Below are 19153 nucleotides of genomic sequence, written 5' to 3'. Positions count from 1 at the left end.
CCATGTTTTGGACAGTGTTAGTATTGTGTTATGTCTCTGGAAACTTTCATGCAATGAGAGGAGTATGCGAGTCTCAGTAACGAAATGGTAACTGTCATGAATTGATAACCTTTATTCATAATACTTAATTATTTAATCAGCTATATATTCTAAAATTTATTTATAATATTCATCGGTGCTTTTGTAGTGCTAGCATCAAAGGAAGAAGCAGTTGCGTCCAGGAAATGGGCGATCTCATATGTGCCCAGCGGCAGGGCGCTACCAGAGGTTTCCGCGTCAGGGGCGCTATGCGGATGATGCCTCGTGCGCCGCGCTGTGTCAATGTGTCGCGTTCTCCATGGAAGCGCCTTCCTGGGGGGCGCTTTGTAATAAAAAAATAGACCCCCCAGGTAAATAATTGCAAAACAGCCCCTATTTGGTAAATAAAATGTAAAAATGACCCTTTTTGGTGTTTTTGCCAAGTTTGTAATTCTGTATGCCTTTTGAGATGGAAACTTCTGTTGTCACTTGTCAAAGTAGCTTATAAGCTACTAGAATGGCTTATCAAATACTTGAAGAAAAAGTTACAGCAGTTAATGAATAAAACATGTTTTAACATCAAATGTTCCTTTCCATGCTTGGTTGTGATTTGTTTGCAGGTTTGCAATGCTTTTACTGATATGGAAAACCCTTCACCTTGTAAGCGTTTACCTGATGGCTCCAAAAGGGTTCAGGTTCCTCATTTGGTTAATAGTGAGGTAAGCTAAAAGAAATAACAGATTATGTTTTAGAATAATTTGGGGCAATTTTGTTCTGCTCAAGAAATGAAAAGTTGAAAGCATGTTAGTAGGAGATAGGAAGCTATCTCCATACCATGCCGCACTGTGGCAAGTGGCTTTCTGGCATCTTAATAAATAATTTCATCCAAATTTTAATTTTGTGCAACAATGTTATGATAGGATCATGTTCTGTAAAGTGAATCAGTGTGTTGTTTATCCCCCATATAAATGGGAAGGGGATTCAAAACTTGCGTAGATTCCTTGTGCTATGCGTTGTACTATTGGATAAGAGGATTTTATTTAGACTTGAACCTCAGCTTACAATTTTTTCTTTTTGTAGCACCTAATTTATACAATTTTGTTTCAATGTGCAGTCGCCTGAGGATGAGAAGAAGCAAAGGAGAAAGAAGAGACGTCTTTGTAATGTTGTTGTGGATTGAGTTGATTTGTAGTCTATGCAGTGTGAAGGACAGGATATGGACGAGTATAATGGGTCTTACCTAGGTCTTGTGTCTTTCTCTCCTGATGTCAACTGCAGCTGTTATAGATTAGGGGAGATAATTGATCATTGTATATTTGTATTAATGTAATCCCTTGAGACTGGCTTTATATATTTGCACGCAATGTCTTGTACTTAGAACTCGACTAGGCACTAAACAAGTCAAGTTAGGTTCTTGAATTGGCTCCCATGAACATATAAGGTGAGAACTGTATCTTTGTAAAATATTCTCGCTTAGAATTTTAGTCTGCTCAGCAGTTTGTCATTCTGTTCTATGATAATTTTTGGCTTGCTACCACATTTTTTAACCAAATTTTATATATTTTCCCCCTGAAGCTATTGATCAGGTCTACAAGTAGTGTCAATATGGCCGCGTTAATCGGCCGTGTATATTTTAAATGGCTTCCTTCCTATAGTCAATGAGACTGGAATTCAATATGCAGATAGAATATATTATTTTTTTCAGGCTACATAGCATGTTTGAATTCCCATACTCGGCAGCTTTGATTCACATCACAAGCAAAATAGTTGCTTGAGTTTGTTTTGACAATATAATGCTTCATGCGTGGATCAGAAACGCATAAACAGTTAAACAAACATGCAGATAATGTGCCATTTGGAAACAGCCGTGACTGGTGAAGTGCCTAATGATGGTTTAAATTTAGATATTTTTATATACCTTCTCAAATTAGCTGACTGAGACCCAAAAGTTTAAATAACTTTTTATCCTTATTATTTAATTTCCTTCTTCTTTTACTTTAATTCATGATGTTATATGTTTTCATAAAATTGTAATTTTTTATATAAGTTTTTCTTATATTCAAAATAATTTTAAATTTGTTTTCAGATTAAAACGAATTAATTATTTTGAAGGAACAGGTAAAAAAAACAAAATTATAATTCCCGTTGCCGAGTATCGAACCGGTCTATTTCATTAAGACCCGTATTAATCTTGCATCCAACGCGCAACTAAGCACATTTAAACTTTTTAGTATTAAAAAGAAAAAAATATCGCCGTTGCCGGGGATCGAACCCGGGTCACCCGCGTGACAGGCGGGAATACTTACCACTATACTACAACGACTTGATGATGATTGTTTCAAAGAAAACTTATTTAGACGTTCACAACTTCAAGAGTGAATGGTTCTTTGTGAGAAGCGTGAAGCAGTGTTGTTGCCATGGTTGAACTTAGAAGACGTTTGATATCGAGTAAATGGAAGCAACCTTCTCTTCAACGACGGCAAGAGGATATTGGAATCTAGCACTTGCTTCGCCAGGTCTGCTTCTTTTAATTTTTATAATGATTCTGAACAATTTGCCAATGGAATTTCTTTTCGTATCAACATTCCCTCTTCGTTCTGCCAGGTTTTATCTGCTGAAAAGGAACAAGTTCACGTTGTAGAGGGAAGGTATAAGGTCTTTCGTGTTATAACTTTCAAGTGTTTTTTAATCTTCATATATACTTTTTTTCTTTCCTTCAATTGCAAATACAAAATGAAGATAGGATATAAATGTCAAGTTTGTTTGTGGAGTACGGTGCAGCGAACCTATTATTCATACCCAAGTTTTGCTAATCGTTTTAAGGGAAATGTAGTAAGAACTCTATATAGAATGCCACTTTTCTTACGTGATAATGATATAGACACTGAATCTGTGTCTTTTTTTTCTTGTCCACAAAGAACCATAGTTATTCAAACGCATGTTTAGCTGCCATCGTTGAAACTTATGGAGCTGTTGATTCCTCGGGGAAAAAAAGAATTAGGTAAACCTGAAAAAGCAGCACGCAAAGATGAAAATAGCATTGAAATTTGTCTATACAAAGTTTTTTGTGGTAGAATATGAATAGGTAGTCTGAACTGAGTTGATATAGTTACATCTGTTGTTTGCACTTTGCAGCCGTGTTGATGAGTTATATGATACATTGGTTACACGTCTTCTGCCTTCAGTGTCAGTGTCATCAAATCCTAATCACAAGTAAGTTCTTGTTTGTGGAATTGTTATCCACTGTATGATCCTGAAGTGTTATGAGATTGTCATAATTAAAGTATGATTTATTACTTAACCTTTATCTAGTTATCATGACAGGAATTTTTCTCATTTTGCTTTATAATATAGTGACCAACAAAATCCTGTTGTTATGAAAGCTTCAGTTAAGTGGGGCAAAACTACTATTTTGATGATCTTTTACTTGCCATTTTGGACTAGATTTTTAATCAGAAAAACATCTGAAGTTATCTTCAATTAAATGTATGGCTCCTATACTAGGTCAATTATTATATGAAGAACTTGGACTAGTAAAGTAGTTGGATCTCCCTCTATTTTTGGGAGGTTGGTGAAGCAAAAGATATCATCTAATGTCCAAAAATTCTACCGGCCTTTTTTGTGCTATTCCATTTATATTCATGTTAATCATGATTTCTATGATACTGCACAGGCTTTTAGTTGGGCTGGCTGGTCCTCCTGGTGCTGGAAAAAGCACTCTAGCACATGAAGTAGCCAGACGTATAAACAAACTTTGGCCAGAGAAAGCTTCTTCCTTTGACTCTCTGGTTGAACCTCCAGATGTTGCTATTGTGGTTCCCATGGATGGTTTTCATCTTTATCGTTTTGAACTAGACGCAATGGAGGTTAGTGTCCTTCAGTTGCTCACCATTTTTTGTTATCCACATGAAATTTTATTCTGAGTTTATTTCTTTTCATTATTCTTAGTGTTGATCTAGAGTGATAAGTTAGAGCAATCCATCAATCAAATGTACTTGAAAGTACAGTAAATGTATGATCTGCTGTGATTTTCCATGTATTCAAATGATTGGGGTATGAACATCTCATGATATTTTTTTTATTGATCTTTCCTTGGAGATTGAAATGAGGCTACATTCAGATCATTGGGAGATTAGAACATACATTATGTCCTCTGTGCAAAAAATAAAAATAAAAATTCTATTTAGTTAACTACATTGAGAACACCGTATAAATACTCATGAACTAAAATCCTTATTTATTGTCGATAGCATGAGGAATTATAATTCTGACATTCTAAGTGATGTTTTTGATAATAGAATCTCGAGGAAGCACATGCCAGAAGGGGAGGTAAGGTACCCCTTTTTATATTACTCATCAATTTCAGACATTGTATTCATAAAAGACCCGCTTTGTCTTTCAAATTTGTGTATCAGCTCCCTGGACATTCAATCCATTGGGACTACTTACATATCTCAAGAATCTGAGAAGTCATGTAAGGCTTATTAAATTTTTTAAGATTTAATGTTGTTGTTGTTGTTATTATTATTAAACATGGCTCAGAAAAGTGGAAACTTTAGAATTGGTTTATTGCCTTGACTATGTCTCTCAAATTATATGGATTATGTTTATGGGCAAATTCTGTGTGAAAGCTGGGGTGCACAGAAAGAGCAGTAAGCATCCGTGCATTGACATGACGGAATTCTTATCTGCTTTGTTCTGTTGCATTTTGGTGAAATTTTTTTTTCAGGGATCAGTTTATGTACCATCATTTGACCATGGTGTTGGGGACCCAGTTAAGATGTGGTCCACTCATCAGCATTTTATAAATTTCTGACACAAATTATGATATATTGAACAAAAGTAAATGATGAAATATGATTCAAAATGTAAAAACAGACATTGCCATCATGAGGTCAAGCTAGGGGCAATGAAATCCAAATTCTCCACCATTATAATATGCTTGTGTCTATATTTGAATTTGTCACGTAATCCGCTGTCTTTTAAACTTTTTGAGGCCAATCTATAGCAGTACTAATAAGCTGCCTCAAGTGGTAAGCCGAAATCCAGCTGATCCCATTGAAAATCTACATGTTCAACAATTTTGTGATGAGTAAATGTACTAACTATAATTGAACTTTATGGTAGTTATATACATGTAACAACTCTAGCTTTTAAGCCCCAGGCACTCATTATTTTTGTTGTTCATTATGTTACTGAGAACTTCTGTAAAATTAATGTCAATAGGCAATAATATCTTGTGAATTTTTTCTGTAACATTTGTATTCTTATTTTTTTGCTTATCTCTAGTTATCTTTGTCTTTTTACAAATCAGAATAATTGATTTTCCAAATTGTTGCTTCTTGCTACATTGTCACCTTATTTTGGTTTTGAGATATATACTGCTGCATGGACAGATTCCTTTGTTTTCTTCCGTTGTGTAGGCTCAAGGTTGTTATTGTAGAAGGTAACTATTTGCTCTTGGAAGATGGGCAATGGAAGGAGATATCTTCTTTGTTTGACGAGAAATGGCAAGCATTGATTTTACCAAGGCATATGTTTCTTCATATATTTTCCTGTTGGCCTTTGTTAAGATTTGACTGTTGGAACTGCCTAACAAATTATAGTAGATAAGATTTTTATGCTATTTTTTAGGAAAAAATAAAAGTCATGTTGACTGATAGGATAAAGCAGTTTTGATCCTATTCTCTAGGCATGATTTTTAGTGGTGTTATCTTTCTGTTAGTGATGTTATCTTTTTGTTAGCAGTTACTATCTTTTCCATGCTTTTAAATACGTTGCTTCATATCAGAATAAAGTAAGCCTTTGCAGTCTCAATTTCTTTCTTTATGCTCCCTTTTATTGTTTAATATTTTTGCCTACTCTTATTAAAAAAAAAAACAACATATTGGTATCTAGAGCTCTTATCTTTAAGGGATCTGTGAGTTGAGAGAAATCACAATGGAGGGAGAAACATCATACACAGCAGGTTCACCACCAATTTTTGATGGTGAGGAGTACGAATTATGGGCTGCAAGGATGACGGCTCATCTTGAAGCTTTGGATCTTTGGGAGGCAGTAGAAGAAAACTATGATGTTCCTGAACTACCTTTAGATCCAACGGTGGCTCAGATGAAGAATCATAGAGAAAGGAAGACCAAAAAGGCTAAGGCTAAAAATTGCCTTTTCTCTGCTGTGTCAAAAATTATTTTTACAAGAATTATGAATTTCAAGTCTGCCAAACAGATTTGGGATTATCTCAGATCAGAATATCAAGGCTGTGAAAGAACCAAAGACATGCAAGTACTCAACTTGGGCAGAGAATTCGAGATGCAGAGCATGAAAGAGACTGAAACAATTAAAGGCTACGCTGACCGGCTGTTAGGCATAGCAAATAGAGTGAGACTTCTTGGGAAGGACTTTCCTGATGAAAGAATAGTGCAAAAAATCCTGGTCACTATACCCGAGAAGTATGAATCGAAGATATCAGCATTGGAGGAGTCTAAAGACCTGTCAACCATCACCTTGGGAGAACTCATAAATGCTCTACAAGCCCAGGAGCAGAGAAGAATGATGAGACAAGAGGAGGTGGTACAAGGTGCGTTTCATACGAAAGCACAAAATTCAAGAGGTGGCAAAGACAAGAAGAACAACAAATGGAGGAACGAAAAACTAGAAGGCTTCAACAAGCAGCAAGGTGAGACCTTTCCTCCTTGTCCGCATTGCAAAAAGACAAATCATCCTGAAAGAAAATGTTGGTGGAGGCCAGATGTCAAGTGCAGAAAGTGTGGCAATATGGGACATGTAGAGCGAATATGCAAGTCCAAATCAGAGGAAGCAAAGGTGGTTGCGGAGGAACGAGAAGATGAGCAACTCTTTGTTGCAACATGCTTTGCCACAAGCAATAGTTCCAGTGATTCATGGTTAATAGACAGCGGCTGCACAAACCATATGACCAATGACCTGAACCTCTTTAAAAAACTTGACAAAACCATTGTTTCCAAAGTAAAAATTGGAAATGGTGATTTCATCTCAGTCAAGGGAAAAGGGACTGTTGCTATTGAAAGCTTGACAGGTTTGAAATATATCTCTGATGTCTTATATGTGCCTGACATTGATCAAAATCTACTTAGTGTTGCTCAGCTTGTAGAGAAAGGCTTCAAAGTTATATTTGAAGAAAATTGGTGCTTGATCAAAGATGTAAAAGGAAAAGACGTATTCAAGGTGAAAATGAGGGCTAAAAGCTATGCTTTAAATCTAATGGAGGAGAAGCAAATAGCTTTTTCAAGCATGGCCACCAATGTTGAACTATGGCACAAAAGGCTCGGACACTTCCATCTTGCTGGACTTTTATACATGCAAAAACATGCCTTGGTGAAAGGTGTGTCAATGCTTGAAGACAAGTTAGCCGATTGCATGGCTTGCCAATATGGTAAGCTAGTCAGAAAACCATTTCCTCAATCAACTTGGAGAGTAACTCAAAAGCTGCAATTAGTTCACACAGATGTTGGGGGACCTCAGAGAGTATCATCTTTAAATGCATTGGTGGAGAATCAAAGTGATTGCAGGTTGCAAACAATAAGGTCTGACAATGGGAAGGAATACAAAAATGATGTTTTTGATAAATTTTGTGAAGAAGCTGGCATTGAGCACCAACTCACCGTACCTTACACCCCACAACAAAATGGTGTGAGTGAGAGAAAAAATAGAAGTATCATGGAGTTGACAAGGTGTATGCTGCATGAAAAGGAGTTGCCAAAGGAGCTATGGGCGGAGGCTGCAAACACTGCAGTATTTTTGCTGAATAGACTACCTACAAGAGTTCTGCACAAAAAAACTCCATTTGAAGGCTGGTTTGGTTACAAACCAGATTTACAAAATCTAAAAATCTTTGGTTGTGTTTGTTTCTCTTATGTTCCACAGGTTAAAAGGGACAAACTTGATAAAAAGGCAGAACCCGGAGTTCTCATTGGATACAGCAACACCTCCAAAGCTTACAGAATTTTCCAACCTCAAAATGGGAAAATTCTTGTGAGTAAAGATGTCAAATTTATGGAAGATCAACAATGGAGTTGGGATGAGCCAATAAGGAAGCAGCTGCCAGAAATTCCACAGTTCCTAGATGATGATGTAGATGACATTCATGTCAGAGGTACAAGATCTTTATCTGAGATTTATCAAAAGAGTAATGTAGCTGTCCTAGAACCTGCAGAATTTGAAGAAGCTGAAAAGGATGACAAGTGGATAAATGCTATGAAGGAAGAGTTGAAGATGATAGAAAAAAATGACACATGGGAGCTAGTGGACAGACCTCAACACAAACAACCTATAGGGGTAAAATGGGTTTATAGAACCAAACTTAATCCAGATGGTTCTGTAAATAAATACAAGGCCAGGTTGGTGGTGAAAGGCTATGCTCAGGTGTTTGGAGTGGATTTTTCAGAAACCTTTGCTCCAGTTGCACGTCTTGATACAATTAGAATGCTACTTGCCTTGACTGCACATAAAAGGTGGAAAGTTTATCATTTAGATGTAAAATCTGTCTTTCTAAATGGTTACTTGCAGGAGGAGATTTATGTAGAGCAACCTGAGGGGTTTCAAATCAAAGGAGAGGAGCAGAAAGTTTACAAGTTGAAAAAAACATTATATGGTCTTAAACAGGCTCCTAGGGCCTGGTACAGCAGGATAGATGATCATCTTCAAGATCTTGGATTTGTCAAAAGTCCAAGTGAGGCTGCATTATATGTGAAATTGGTAGATGCAAATTTAATCATTATTGCTGTCTATGTTGATGATTTACTTGTGACAGGAAGTGATGAGAAACTCATAAAGGAGTTTAAAGCCAAATTTGAATACTTGAGACAAAAGCTTGGAGTTTGCAGTTCCAAAGTCAAGGAGGAGTGTTAAGATTTGACTGTTGGAACTGCCTAACAAATTATAGTAGATAAGATTTTTATGCTATTTTTTAGGAAAAAATAAAAGTCATGTTGACGGATAGGATAAAGCAGTTTTGATCCTATTCTCTAGGCATGATTTTTAGTGGTGTTATCTTTCTGTTAGTGATGTTATCTTTTTGTTAGCAGTTACTATCTTTTCCATGCTTTTAAATACGTTGCTTCATATCAGAATAAAGTAAGCCTTTGCAGTCTCAATTTCTTTCTTTATGCTCCCTTTTATTGTTTAATATTTCTGCCTACTCTTATTAAAAAAAAAACAACAGCCTTGAAAGTTGTATGTTAATTCTGTTATGAAAATTCAGCTTTGAGCCTGTGACACTGCTTAAAAATTCTTCTCATGAAAGACAATCGTATGTTTACTGAATTATATATTCAGCTTAGATTAGCTTGTGCTTGTTTCATGTGCATGCCATTATTGTTATTAAATAGGTATTTGGTTTTCGAACCCTAAGTTGATAGAGGTGCCAATGGCTAGAAATACTAGGGCCATTGATTCACTTCGAGGTGTTATCTCAATTTTTTTTCCTTTCTATAATCCAATATTTAGCCTAGTCTTTCACTGGTTAAATTGTAAATAAATTTTAACCACGAGAGTGTATTCAGCTAAGAAAACTATGATATTAGTATACCCTTATGTTTGCTTCCTTTTTCTCATTCTACAGGATGTACTGTTTACCAAATACGTAAATCTTCAGTTTTGTTTGGAATTATATTCTCACATAGCTGAATAATTGTTTTGACATGACTAATAGTAACTTTTCTAGAGCGCCATTATTGATAGAGTTCATTTAAATCTCAGTAACGACTTCTAGTCCCCATCACTGGCTTATGTTGTCCATCTTTCTTGCTAAGAGGTGGTACTAAAAACAGGTCATAACTTGCATTTTTTTTCAGACCTACATAACCTATAAGACTGGGTCTATTGGTCAATGTTGTGGAATGACACTTGCTAGGGCAATTTCAAGATCCGTAGAAAATGGCTTGGTATCTATCTAAAAAGATGCAACCTAATCTGATAGCGATTTCAGCTTTTGCAACTTAAAGAGAATTGTCAAGGATACCAGTTTTTCTAATTTGTTTGTTCCTGTTTTGTTCTAGGTATATTGATATTGACATTGACGAAGCAATGCAGCGAGTTTTAAAGAGGCATATTTCAACTGGTATTTTCTAAGTTCTTCCCCATAATATATTATATCAGCTTTCTCCGTAGAGAAGGCATATTGAATTTACTTGTGATTTTCGTTTCCTTCGGCATCTATAGGCAAGCCTCCAGACATTGCTAAACAGCGGGTAAACTTCTTATATTTTAACTTGTGATGTTTGTTTTTCTGATTATTTCTGCCCAGTCGAGTGTTGACTATATATATTTGATCTATTTTTTGGTATTGAGTAACACACTTGCATTCAACATAAAAATTTCTTGATGCAGATGGAGAACAACGACAGTCTTAATGCAGAACTTATAATGAAGTCCAAGAAAAATGCTGATATAATAATCGAGTCAGTTGATTTCTGAGGAATCTGTTTGTGCCAAGTCAAGCCCAAGGAGAGTATTATAACCTGAGAAGGATGTCTCACTGTCTGTCTGTAATAAATGATTTTTCCTTGTGATTTTTCAGAGTACAACAGATTCTTAGTGCATTTTTTATTTTCCTCTGCCATAAATTTAATTTGTTAACAGCTCAAATCCTAAAATTATCCAAGGCCACAGCTTTAGTGTAAGTGCAGATACTTTGACAAGTACATACAAGACATGAGAGCCACTGCTAGCTCAGATTTTGGGTGTCGGGGGTTCTCAAGTCACTGATCTCGTTTTCTGTCCTTTCAACTAAAAATATAACATAAAAAAAAAAACTAAGAATGTTAACTTTTAGAGTAGATTTCTTTAACCTCCTTTTTATTTTGCATTATTTAACACATTTTCTATGTCGAAGATCTACACAGTTTTATTTTTATATAAAACTAATAAAAATCTTTATTTGACTCATTACATAAAACTTCTTTTATTTTTTAAACAATTGTGTATAAAATTAAGAACTACCCTTCTTGATGTAACCATCTACTTCTAAAGTATTTTATGTCAAACAATGTTATACAATGAAGATATATGTTTGGGGAAGAGGTCTAGGAGGAGGGGGCACCAGAAGAAGGCTTCAAGCTATATTGAAGGATTTGGAAAGCTTCTTAAAGAGGTCTACAAAAGGACATGGGATTAAGAGATTGCATGAAGCTAATTTTCCAAGGCTCAACCAAGAAATGAACATGTTGCCTTTGCAGAAGGAGCTCCAAGCTTGCTAAGCTAAAATCAACTAGCCCCTTGCTCGCTTAGCAAGCTCAAACACCACATTTGCAAATTGGGCCATTTTATCTGTTTTGGCATGATTTTTGTGTTTTTAGGCCACTTTAGCCTTAGTTAAGACCTAATGATTTTCTAAACACATAAGCTAGGCTCAATAAAGTATAAATAGCCTTTCATTAGCTTTTGCAAACAACTTTGAATCGTCTTCAATGAAATTAAGCATTCAATTAAGTGATAGCTTGAAGTTTCTCTTAGTTCTTCACTGGAATCTTCGATTATTATAAAAGTGAAGAAGACTAAAATTGGCTGTAAGATAAACATAAGATTGATATTTTTATTTATAATGATAATCAATGAGGGATACAATTTTATAACTTAATTGTTGTTAATAATAATTGTACAAGTGTCCTCCTCTAGGTTTAGGAAATTCAAAACAAAACTAAATAATATTAAAAAGATAATATCTAACTTCATCCTATATAATTATTTAGCTATTTGGGTTTAAGAATATATTTGTGTCTCTTTAGTCTCATCCTAACAAAAAAAAAGATGTTTGAAATTGAAGTTGTTTGGTAAGGAGAAAACATGAGGGGAATAAATTTAAAGTTGGTGGACCTCATACAATAAAATTTCCAGACCAAGAAGGAAGAAAATGGGACTGAAATCATCAAAGGTGAGGTGAAAGAGAGTAAGTTATAATGTAACTATCCAAATTAACTTTTTATTATACCTTTGATAATTGATTCTCTCAATGATATCGTCAATTTTATTCAATCTTGTGTGGTGATTCAAGTTGCTAGGAAATTGATTTCCAGAAATGAGAATCAATTGTTTCCTCATCACACCTAGGAAATTGATTACGTGAGCTAATATCATAAAGGTAATATAGTCTCATTATCTATAATCTCATCATTTTCCTCTTTTTCCATATCAAACCAGAAAAAAGGTGTGAAGACATTCCATTATTTTTCATTACAATTTCATTTTTATTTCTCTTAAATCAAACAAAAAATCTATCCTATTTTTTCTTTTCTCTATTTCCCTCTTCCCAATTTCTCTTTTTCCTATATTCACCCGGCTTATTTTTCTTCCCTGTGCCAAACAAAATGATAAAAAAATCACTTTAAGAGATCTCTAATGCTAGTTGCTTAACAAGTTGCTTATTTTAAAATGCTGTTGCTTGATTTTTTTCTACATGTGGAGGAGATCTGCATCTCATGTTGGAGTGCTTAAAATTAAACTTTATTGCTTAGAATTATACCATTTGAAATAAAATATGTATGAATTGCTTAAATATGAAATGATATTGTGGAAACTAATTAGCAGAAGATAAGAACCTTAAAATAAGTTGCTTAAATTATACTCATACTCTATGATACTAACATGATGTGTTGCTCTAGAAAATTATAAGTTTTCATATTAAAAAATTGATGGTCATTTCTTCATTTTTTTTAATTTAACACTTTGAAGATATATTTTGTACTAGGTTACTGACATGTTTTGTTCGAGACTAGTGGTCTTTTTTTTGTTTTTTTTGGTAATTTAGGAAGATGCTAAAGAATTAGAAGATACTATTTATTACTAGTATTAAATTACACGATAAATACTTGTATTATATATGAAAATAATTTTTTTGCATATGAAAGCATTATTAACTATATCATGGGAAAAAATATTTATCTTACATACAATTTTTATATGAAAATGTATTAATATCAAAATTATATAGTTAAATATTTGTATTATTTTTAAATTTTTTGCTTCATGTATATTCTGAATTTAATTTAACAATTATATTATAATAAATTTCATATTTCATCTTATTTTATCAGTAGTCTTTTATTTATAATTTTTTTTTACAATTGTTTCATTTAAATGTTTTTATTTATTTATTTTTTAAAATTCTCTCTCCCCTCCCTTTTTCATAGATAGATATATAAATAGATAAAATATTTTTCTTTTCAGATTCTTAGAACAGATATTTTAATCTTTACCAATCTTTCATAACATTCAAGGGGAATATTTTGGATCACTTTAAAAGAAGTTATTAAACTAATATATTGATAATGCAATGAATATGAGATTTGTGAGGAGAAATACTTATATGGTATTTTAGTAAATAATTAGAATTCTGTTGAATCATCCTTAATTAATTTACTAATATTTAGAAATGAAATAGCAATGTTGATCAATCATATAGCTAATCACAATGTTATACAATTAAGTTTTATATTTCAAATAACGAACAATATATGAAGTACTTAATATACTTAATTATGAAAAAGAAAATTAAATATAAACTCTCCTCCTTTATCCTTGTAAACCAAATTAGATCAGCAAAGTGCAACCTGAAGTCCCTAAAGATTTCAATTCAACTTCTTCAGATCCTGAAAACGCTAGCTAGCTAGTTATTGCCAGTTCTAATTTCCAGTACATTTTCTTTATTATTAATGAAGAAACTATAAGATATTACTAACTTGAGGATAGGAAATGAAAGTTGCGTCCTTCACCTCTGAGAGATAAATGTGACAAATCTAATCGCACTGATTGAAGTGCCGAAACTAACTTGGTTTCTTGCGTGTTAATTACTTAGTTCGATCAATCACCACAAAAAAGAGTTAGAGGGAGAAAAAAATGGAAATAGATAAACCATCAATTTTAATTTCCTTCACCAACTAGCTTACCAACTTGTAAAAGAATTGAACAATTAAGATCTCATGGATGAAGAAGCTCCAATATAGTTCCAATCCAAGCACATGTAGACATTGCAATTTTTTTAAAAAAAGAAATTGGAAACATATGCTTCCGATAATTTCTGAGAAACTAAAAGCAACAATTTGACATCTAAGGAGGTACTTATTTGATGACATCGACTCACTAATTATATCTTATAATTAATGTGAGATATACATTAGAAGTGAGTCATGTCTCTTGAGAGAAAAAGATGTGCGTTTAAGAATAATTTTCTCAAGTCAATAATGGAAGGTTATTATGAACACTACTAAAAAATGGTCTTTTTATGACACATATGACGTTGATTCTCCTAAACCGTTATAGTATAATATGCGGTGACACTTTCATAATTACAAAATTTGAAAATAAAGACAGTAATGTTTGACACCATCGTAGAATGATTGTACAATGATATCTATGACGTTTTTGGAAAAATTATTGTGGTTTGCACTTCATTTACTCATGTGAACCTATTTCATTGACTGAGTCAGCCTTGAGATCTCAGTTAGTGTATACACTCACCCCTCACTCCTACATGCTGCCCTCACTCGAGTCACCCTCTTTGTCACTCACACTTCCATGCCGGTCTGCCATTTAATTACCGTCGTCATTGTCTAAAGGTATATTTCTAAGAGGGTGTTTAGCTTACGATCATCTTAGAAGAGTACCTTTATAAGATAGCTAACCATCATCTTAAAATATTACATTTTTTAAGATGATTTTTTATGAAACCATTGTCCAAAATATTAACTTTTGGCAACGTTAACTTTAAAGACACATTTGTAATAGTAGAAATTGAGTGCATGTTGAATAAATTTAAACTTGAAAGTTAAAAAGTATAATATTAATTAAGGGTTTGACAGTACCTTGTGAAGCAATATAATTAGTCTTATATTTAAGACGTGTAAAGAATAAAACGTAATAGCAAAATAAATAATTTTATAATTTTCTATCAAGTTTTCTTATTTAATATGTTGAATGTGCTGTCAAATTTTAATATTATTTTATAAAGGATGTATAAGAGCTAGAACTCTTACGGAGGCTTACACTGATATTTACGAATGTATTATCAATAAAAAAATTATAAATTTGGAATTCAAAACCCCCAGTACGTACTAGCTAATAGCTATCACCAAATTAAAATCCATTTGTAAATGCCACAAAAATTTAAATTAGGGGTCATTTAATTTACGCGTAGAGTAGTACTGCGTTGGCACTAATATTTTCCCCTCTCGTCAATCTATAAAATTAAGTTTGACCAACACACCTCTATATAGTACTCCATATTTGGAAAATTAGACGGCTATATCTTGGAAGGAATATAATAATAAATTACAGAACCTATTTCGATGGGCATGCATAAATGCTCCATGAACACGCACATGTTCTTGTTTCCCATCCACCATGTTCAGGGAACACTTCCAGTACTATCTATTCGGCTCTTGATGATCAAAACAAAAACTAACGTAAATGTAATAAATACGTACAGTTTTGTTATTATATGAAAAATGATTAATACCAAGGAATCTCTCATAATGATAAGGAAAAAGTTTAATTACAAGACAATTTTAAATGTAAAGCATGATAATATGTCGCTACAACTACAACAGACAAACACATACGTCTTAAAATTATTACTCGTATTAAGAAGCACTCACACAAAACAAGCAAAGATCGATATATAAGAAAGCCAAGTCTAACAACATGATTGAGAGTCATTATGTTCCTGTTCATGATTAGTACTTAATTAGACATGCATCTCATTGTTTTGTTTGATGAAATATTATAACAAACCATAATGACACAAATTAACTATAATTCAACCACTTAGCAATGTCCATCCGTGTCTGCTGCAGCTTAATTATCCTTACTTTAGTAACTAAGCCAACTGGGCACCGCAATTACAAAGGATGGGGCAGGTCATGAATTGTGCGACTAGTCTAGCTCCTGTTCTTGGATTTTGCCATGGCTCTTGGTGCTGAAATAATAAAATTAAAACAAGTTTTTTTTTTAGAATATATCTCTAAATAAGGAGAAGTTATTAGATTTGACATATATGCAAGTTTTCTAATTTATATAAAAAAATAATTAATAATATTCGATTTGAGACTTTTTCTAGGAGCATCAGAATTCACATATACATATGACACTTTCATGAGTGAATTACTGAACATATATATATATATATATATATATATATATATATATATATATATATATATATATATATATATAATATAATATAAGGTTTATAATTAATGTAAATAGTAATTTAAAGACTTGATATACTTACCAAGACCAAGACCAATGGCCTCCTTTCCTTTCATGATGCGTAAACGCTTGCATGATTCAACAAACATCCTGGTTGACATGAAGAAAATTCATGTTATACTATAAGCCTGTGCTATATATATATATGACTTGCCGTTAGGATGGTCCTTATTATATTAATCGGAATTAACGTTTAATAACCCCTGGTTTTATAGAAGGTTCAAACATAGTTAATATTCATACGGTTTATTATTGTGCAAGCTTTTATTTCAAGTATTGTTGGTGCATGAAAGATGAGGATAATAATATAAATTGGCATACCATGATGTAAGGAGGAATTTCTTCTAATGCATATGGACGACCAATGGTAAAAGATTATATGAAACATCTTTTTAATTCCTAGAAATCATATAAATTTCTACGTGAAGTTTGGTAAACATATGTTAAAGTTTATCCCCATAATATTGCAAAGTTCAATTATCGCGGCCAAATTGATTTTGAGTAGAGGTGAAAGACTTACTCCCATGGGACATCACCGACAAGCATCCAGTCACCATCCTTGTCCTCATAGGTTGGGACATAATCAGAGCTGTTCAAAAGATCATTCAGCTTGCTCTCATTCATGAAATCCTTCATTCCTTGGGATTCACAATTGCCTTGCATTGCATAAATACATCAACAACAAAGCATTAATTAATAATCAATACGACCCGATTCATTAATTCAAATTAATAAGCTTTCTAATTTACATGCATGCAAATAAGTTCAATTGAAAATAAATAAATACTTAAAGACACAGGCTTAATTATAATTAAAAAAAAAGGATTGTGTTTAATTAATTACCTATGGTGAAGGAGCTGAACATTTTGCCTAAAGAATCAGAGAGCTCTCGGTAACTCTTGTACATCTTCAAGTCCACTTTGCGGAGGTAAGGTGCTCCATCCATGCTAACTTTGACAAAGCTTGCATTAGGGCTGCTGCTGTTCTTCTCGTTCTCTTCTCCGACGCTCTTTTGTACAGCTAACATGTTCTTCCGGAAGGACCGCACAGGTGGCCAACCTACCACCTGTGCCCTACACATCACCAATTTCATTTCAACTCATTACTTTATATATTATCATCAATATGTGGTAATTATGTTGAAGGAGATATAAGATTAATACAGCACTTGAAAAAGAGTGAATAAAAAAGAAAGATATCATACATTTGAATTTCATATTTCTAACAAAAATAACAAACTAATATTTATCAATAAAAAATATAATAAAATTAAAAATAAATTAATTGATTGTATATAGAAGAGCACTTTAGGTTTCTTTGAAGAATTAATTGATTAATTATCCAAGAAAATTAGAAAATTATAATTGGTGATGGCTGAGAGCTAGCCATATAAAAGTTTATGTTTCTATTTTATACTAATCCAAGTCCTACTCTCCTTTTATATATTTTAGCTTAATTTAAATATGATCGACTTAATTATTTGCTAGTGCAGTACTTTTACCTTTAAAAACCCATACTGTGTTTTACATCACTACCTATATGAATCAGCGGAAGAAGAAATTATGCCGTGACGGATTAGGACAAGAAAGGTGTAGCTTTTCTTTGTTGTACTATACATATCATCAAAACTTTCAGACATAATTGTAAATTATTGCCCTTTTCTGCATAACTGGCTAGGCAAGTAGAACACCGTTTTAGCATGAAACCGTACGTGATTCCATAATTATGTTGTACGAGAGTTCAGGACGTCTTAGTTATTTTTCCTTTGCATATTATACAAAGAAATTAAATAAAAATATTTCTTTTAGACAAAACTCACAAAAGTATACTTTTTTTTAATCTCTTTCTATCCCCACTCTTCTCTCTCTCTCTCTCTCAAGCCTATGTTTCGGTCTCTTTCATTTTTATTCCATCCTCCACGATCTAATCTTCTTTATCACCGTTTCTACCTCTTCCACAATCAAGAGTCATATATATATATATATATAAAATGCATGCTTATTAGCCCTAGACCATACCATGAATTAGTATACAATATATACCATAAACCATGTTAATTCTTTTCTTTTGTATATCAAATATATTATCTACCAAAAACAATTTTATTCGAGTTATTCGAGTTAGATAGGATAATTATAAATAATAAAACTTTTTTTTCAAATATTTTATGCGATTGTATATTCAGAACTTTAATCCAAAACCTCTACTTAAATCATGCTAATTTACATGCTCGTTAATTCTCTCTCACTTTTTATGTATATATATCATGAAAGTTACAACTAGCAATAGAAAATTAAGAACAAATAAAATTAAATCACATCTTTCTTATATTATTATAAATATAAAACTAAAGCATGGATGGAAATGTTTGAGAATTTGTAACAAGTTAATTAATTATTATAATGGAATAATTAACTTACTTGGCTGGAGGCTTAGCAGGATCTGCAGGCAGAAGAGTCTTCTCCTTAGGCAAAGTCTTGTGCTTATCAGTTGGATCTGCAGCAGCAGCAGCTTCCTTAGAAGAAAGATTAAGCATCAAATCCACAGTGGTAGCAGACTCATCCTCCTCAGTTTCAGTTTCAGTCTCAGAGAAACCTCTCTTCCTGATGAGCACTTCTTCAGTGCCAGTGCCTCCTACGTTTCCAGGCAGTCCAAGCCTTAGCTCAGTTTCCTCAAACCCCATGTTCTCCTTCTTGTTGAGGCCAACCTCCATGAGTTTTCACTCTCTTATATTATGCTCTATTATGATCACCTTATCACTAGTACTACTCCTCTTTCTCTGTCTAAGAATTCAGTTAATTGATTTGTGTGTGGCAATAATAGTGAAAGATAGAGGGGTGTGTGGGGGTACTAATGTACTATGGTATAGGGGCAGGGGCGGGACAAGGGGACGTTT

The 19153-nt window shown here is 33.4% G+C and overlaps 3 protein-coding genes and 1 non-coding gene across 5 annotated transcripts in view; 2 read left to right on the top strand and 2 right to left on the bottom strand.

Moving 5' to 3' along the window:
* LOC100811082 (F-box/LRR-repeat protein 17) overlaps positions 1 to 1522 on the top strand; it is a 7318-nt gene extending 5796 nt beyond the window's left edge. Inside the window, exons 10-11 of the mRNA XM_003521222.5 lie at positions 639 to 737; positions 1133 to 1522. Coding sequence (XP_003521270.2) covers positions 639 to 737; positions 1133 to 1198 — 165 coding nt within the window. The 3' untranslated portion in view covers positions 1199 to 1522. The remainder of the gene's footprint in view (positions 1 to 638; positions 738 to 1132) is intronic.
* A 333-nt stretch (positions 1523 to 1855) lies between these two features.
* Positions 1856 to 10676, top strand: LOC100814473 (putative uridine kinase C227.14). The gene is made up of 12 exons (XM_014774254.2): positions 1856 to 1897; positions 2520 to 2534; positions 2623 to 2666; positions 3154 to 3231; positions 3692 to 3884; positions 4317 to 4347; positions 4434 to 4492; positions 4748 to 4815; positions 5442 to 5528; positions 10053 to 10114; positions 10216 to 10244; positions 10384 to 10676. Exons 1-12 carry the CDS (start codon positions 1856 to 1858, stop codon positions 10468 to 10470), a joined length of 795 nt encoding a protein of 264 aa, XP_014629740.1. The 3' UTR covers positions 10471 to 10676.
* TRNAD-GUC (transfer RNA aspartic acid (anticodon GUC)) lies at positions 2270 to 2341 on the bottom strand. The gene has a single exon. It is a non-coding gene; the product is annotated as a tRNA-Asp (tRNA).
* Positions 10677 to 15605: 4929 nt separating the features above from the next.
* LOC100810013 (auxin-induced protein AUX28) lies at positions 15606 to 19153 on the bottom strand. Of its 2 annotated transcripts, none has more exons than XM_003521220.5 (5): positions 18678 to 19153; positions 17101 to 17330; positions 16778 to 16913; positions 16280 to 16347; positions 15606 to 15964 (listed from the first exon to the last, which is right to left on the bottom strand). In XM_003521220.5, the coding sequence occupies exons 1-5, from the start codon at positions 18968 to 18970 to the stop codon at positions 15927 to 15929; spliced, it is 765 nt and encodes a 254-aa protein (XP_003521268.1). In that variant the 5' UTR covers positions 18971 to 19153; the 3' UTR covers positions 15606 to 15926. The 2 variants fall into 2 exon arrangements, with proteins under 2 accessions (XP_003521268.1, XP_040870022.1); XM_041014088.1 differs by having other exon boundaries at positions 16286 to 16347; positions 18678 to 19096.

The sequence above is a fragment of the Glycine max genome, chromosome 3 (assembly GCF_000004515.6).
Source record: "Glycine max cultivar Williams 82 chromosome 3, Glycine_max_v4.0, whole genome shotgun sequence".
NCBI classification, from domain to species: domain Eukaryota; kingdom Viridiplantae; phylum Streptophyta; class Magnoliopsida; order Fabales; family Fabaceae; genus Glycine; species Glycine max.
Note: the sequence above shows the minus strand (reverse complement) of the source record. Positions and strands in the feature narration are given on the sequence as shown.

What these genes read in the sequence shown, in the direction of transcription:
- LOC100810013 (XM_003521220.5), bottom strand. Translation starts at nt 18,970, where the DNA reads ATGGAGGTTGGCCTCAACAAGAAGGAGAACATGGGGTTTGAGGAAACT. An exon ending in CCTGCTAAGCCTCCAGCCAA is followed by an intron (nt 17,331 to 18,677) that starts GTAAGTTAATTA and finishes GGTGATGTGTAG; the next exon opens with GGCACAGGTGGTAGGTTGGC. An exon ending in GTCGGTGATGTCCCATGGGA is followed by an intron (nt 16,348 to 16,777) that starts GTAAGTCTTTCA and finishes CATGTCAACCAG; the next exon opens with GATGTTTGTTGAATCATGCA.
- LOC100814473 (XM_014774254.2), top strand. Translation starts at nt 1,856, where the DNA reads ATGCAGATAATGTGCCATTTGGAAACAGCCGTGACTGGTGAA. An exon ending in AAGATGTGGTCCACTCATCA is followed by an intron (nt 4,816 to 5,441) that starts GCATTTTATAAA and finishes TCCGTTGTGTAG; the next exon opens with GCTCAAGGTTGTTATTGTAG. An exon ending in CAGACATTGCTAAACAGCGG is followed by an intron (nt 10,245 to 10,383) that starts GTAAACTTCTTA and finishes TTCTTGATGCAG; the next exon opens with ATGGAGAACAACGACAGTCT.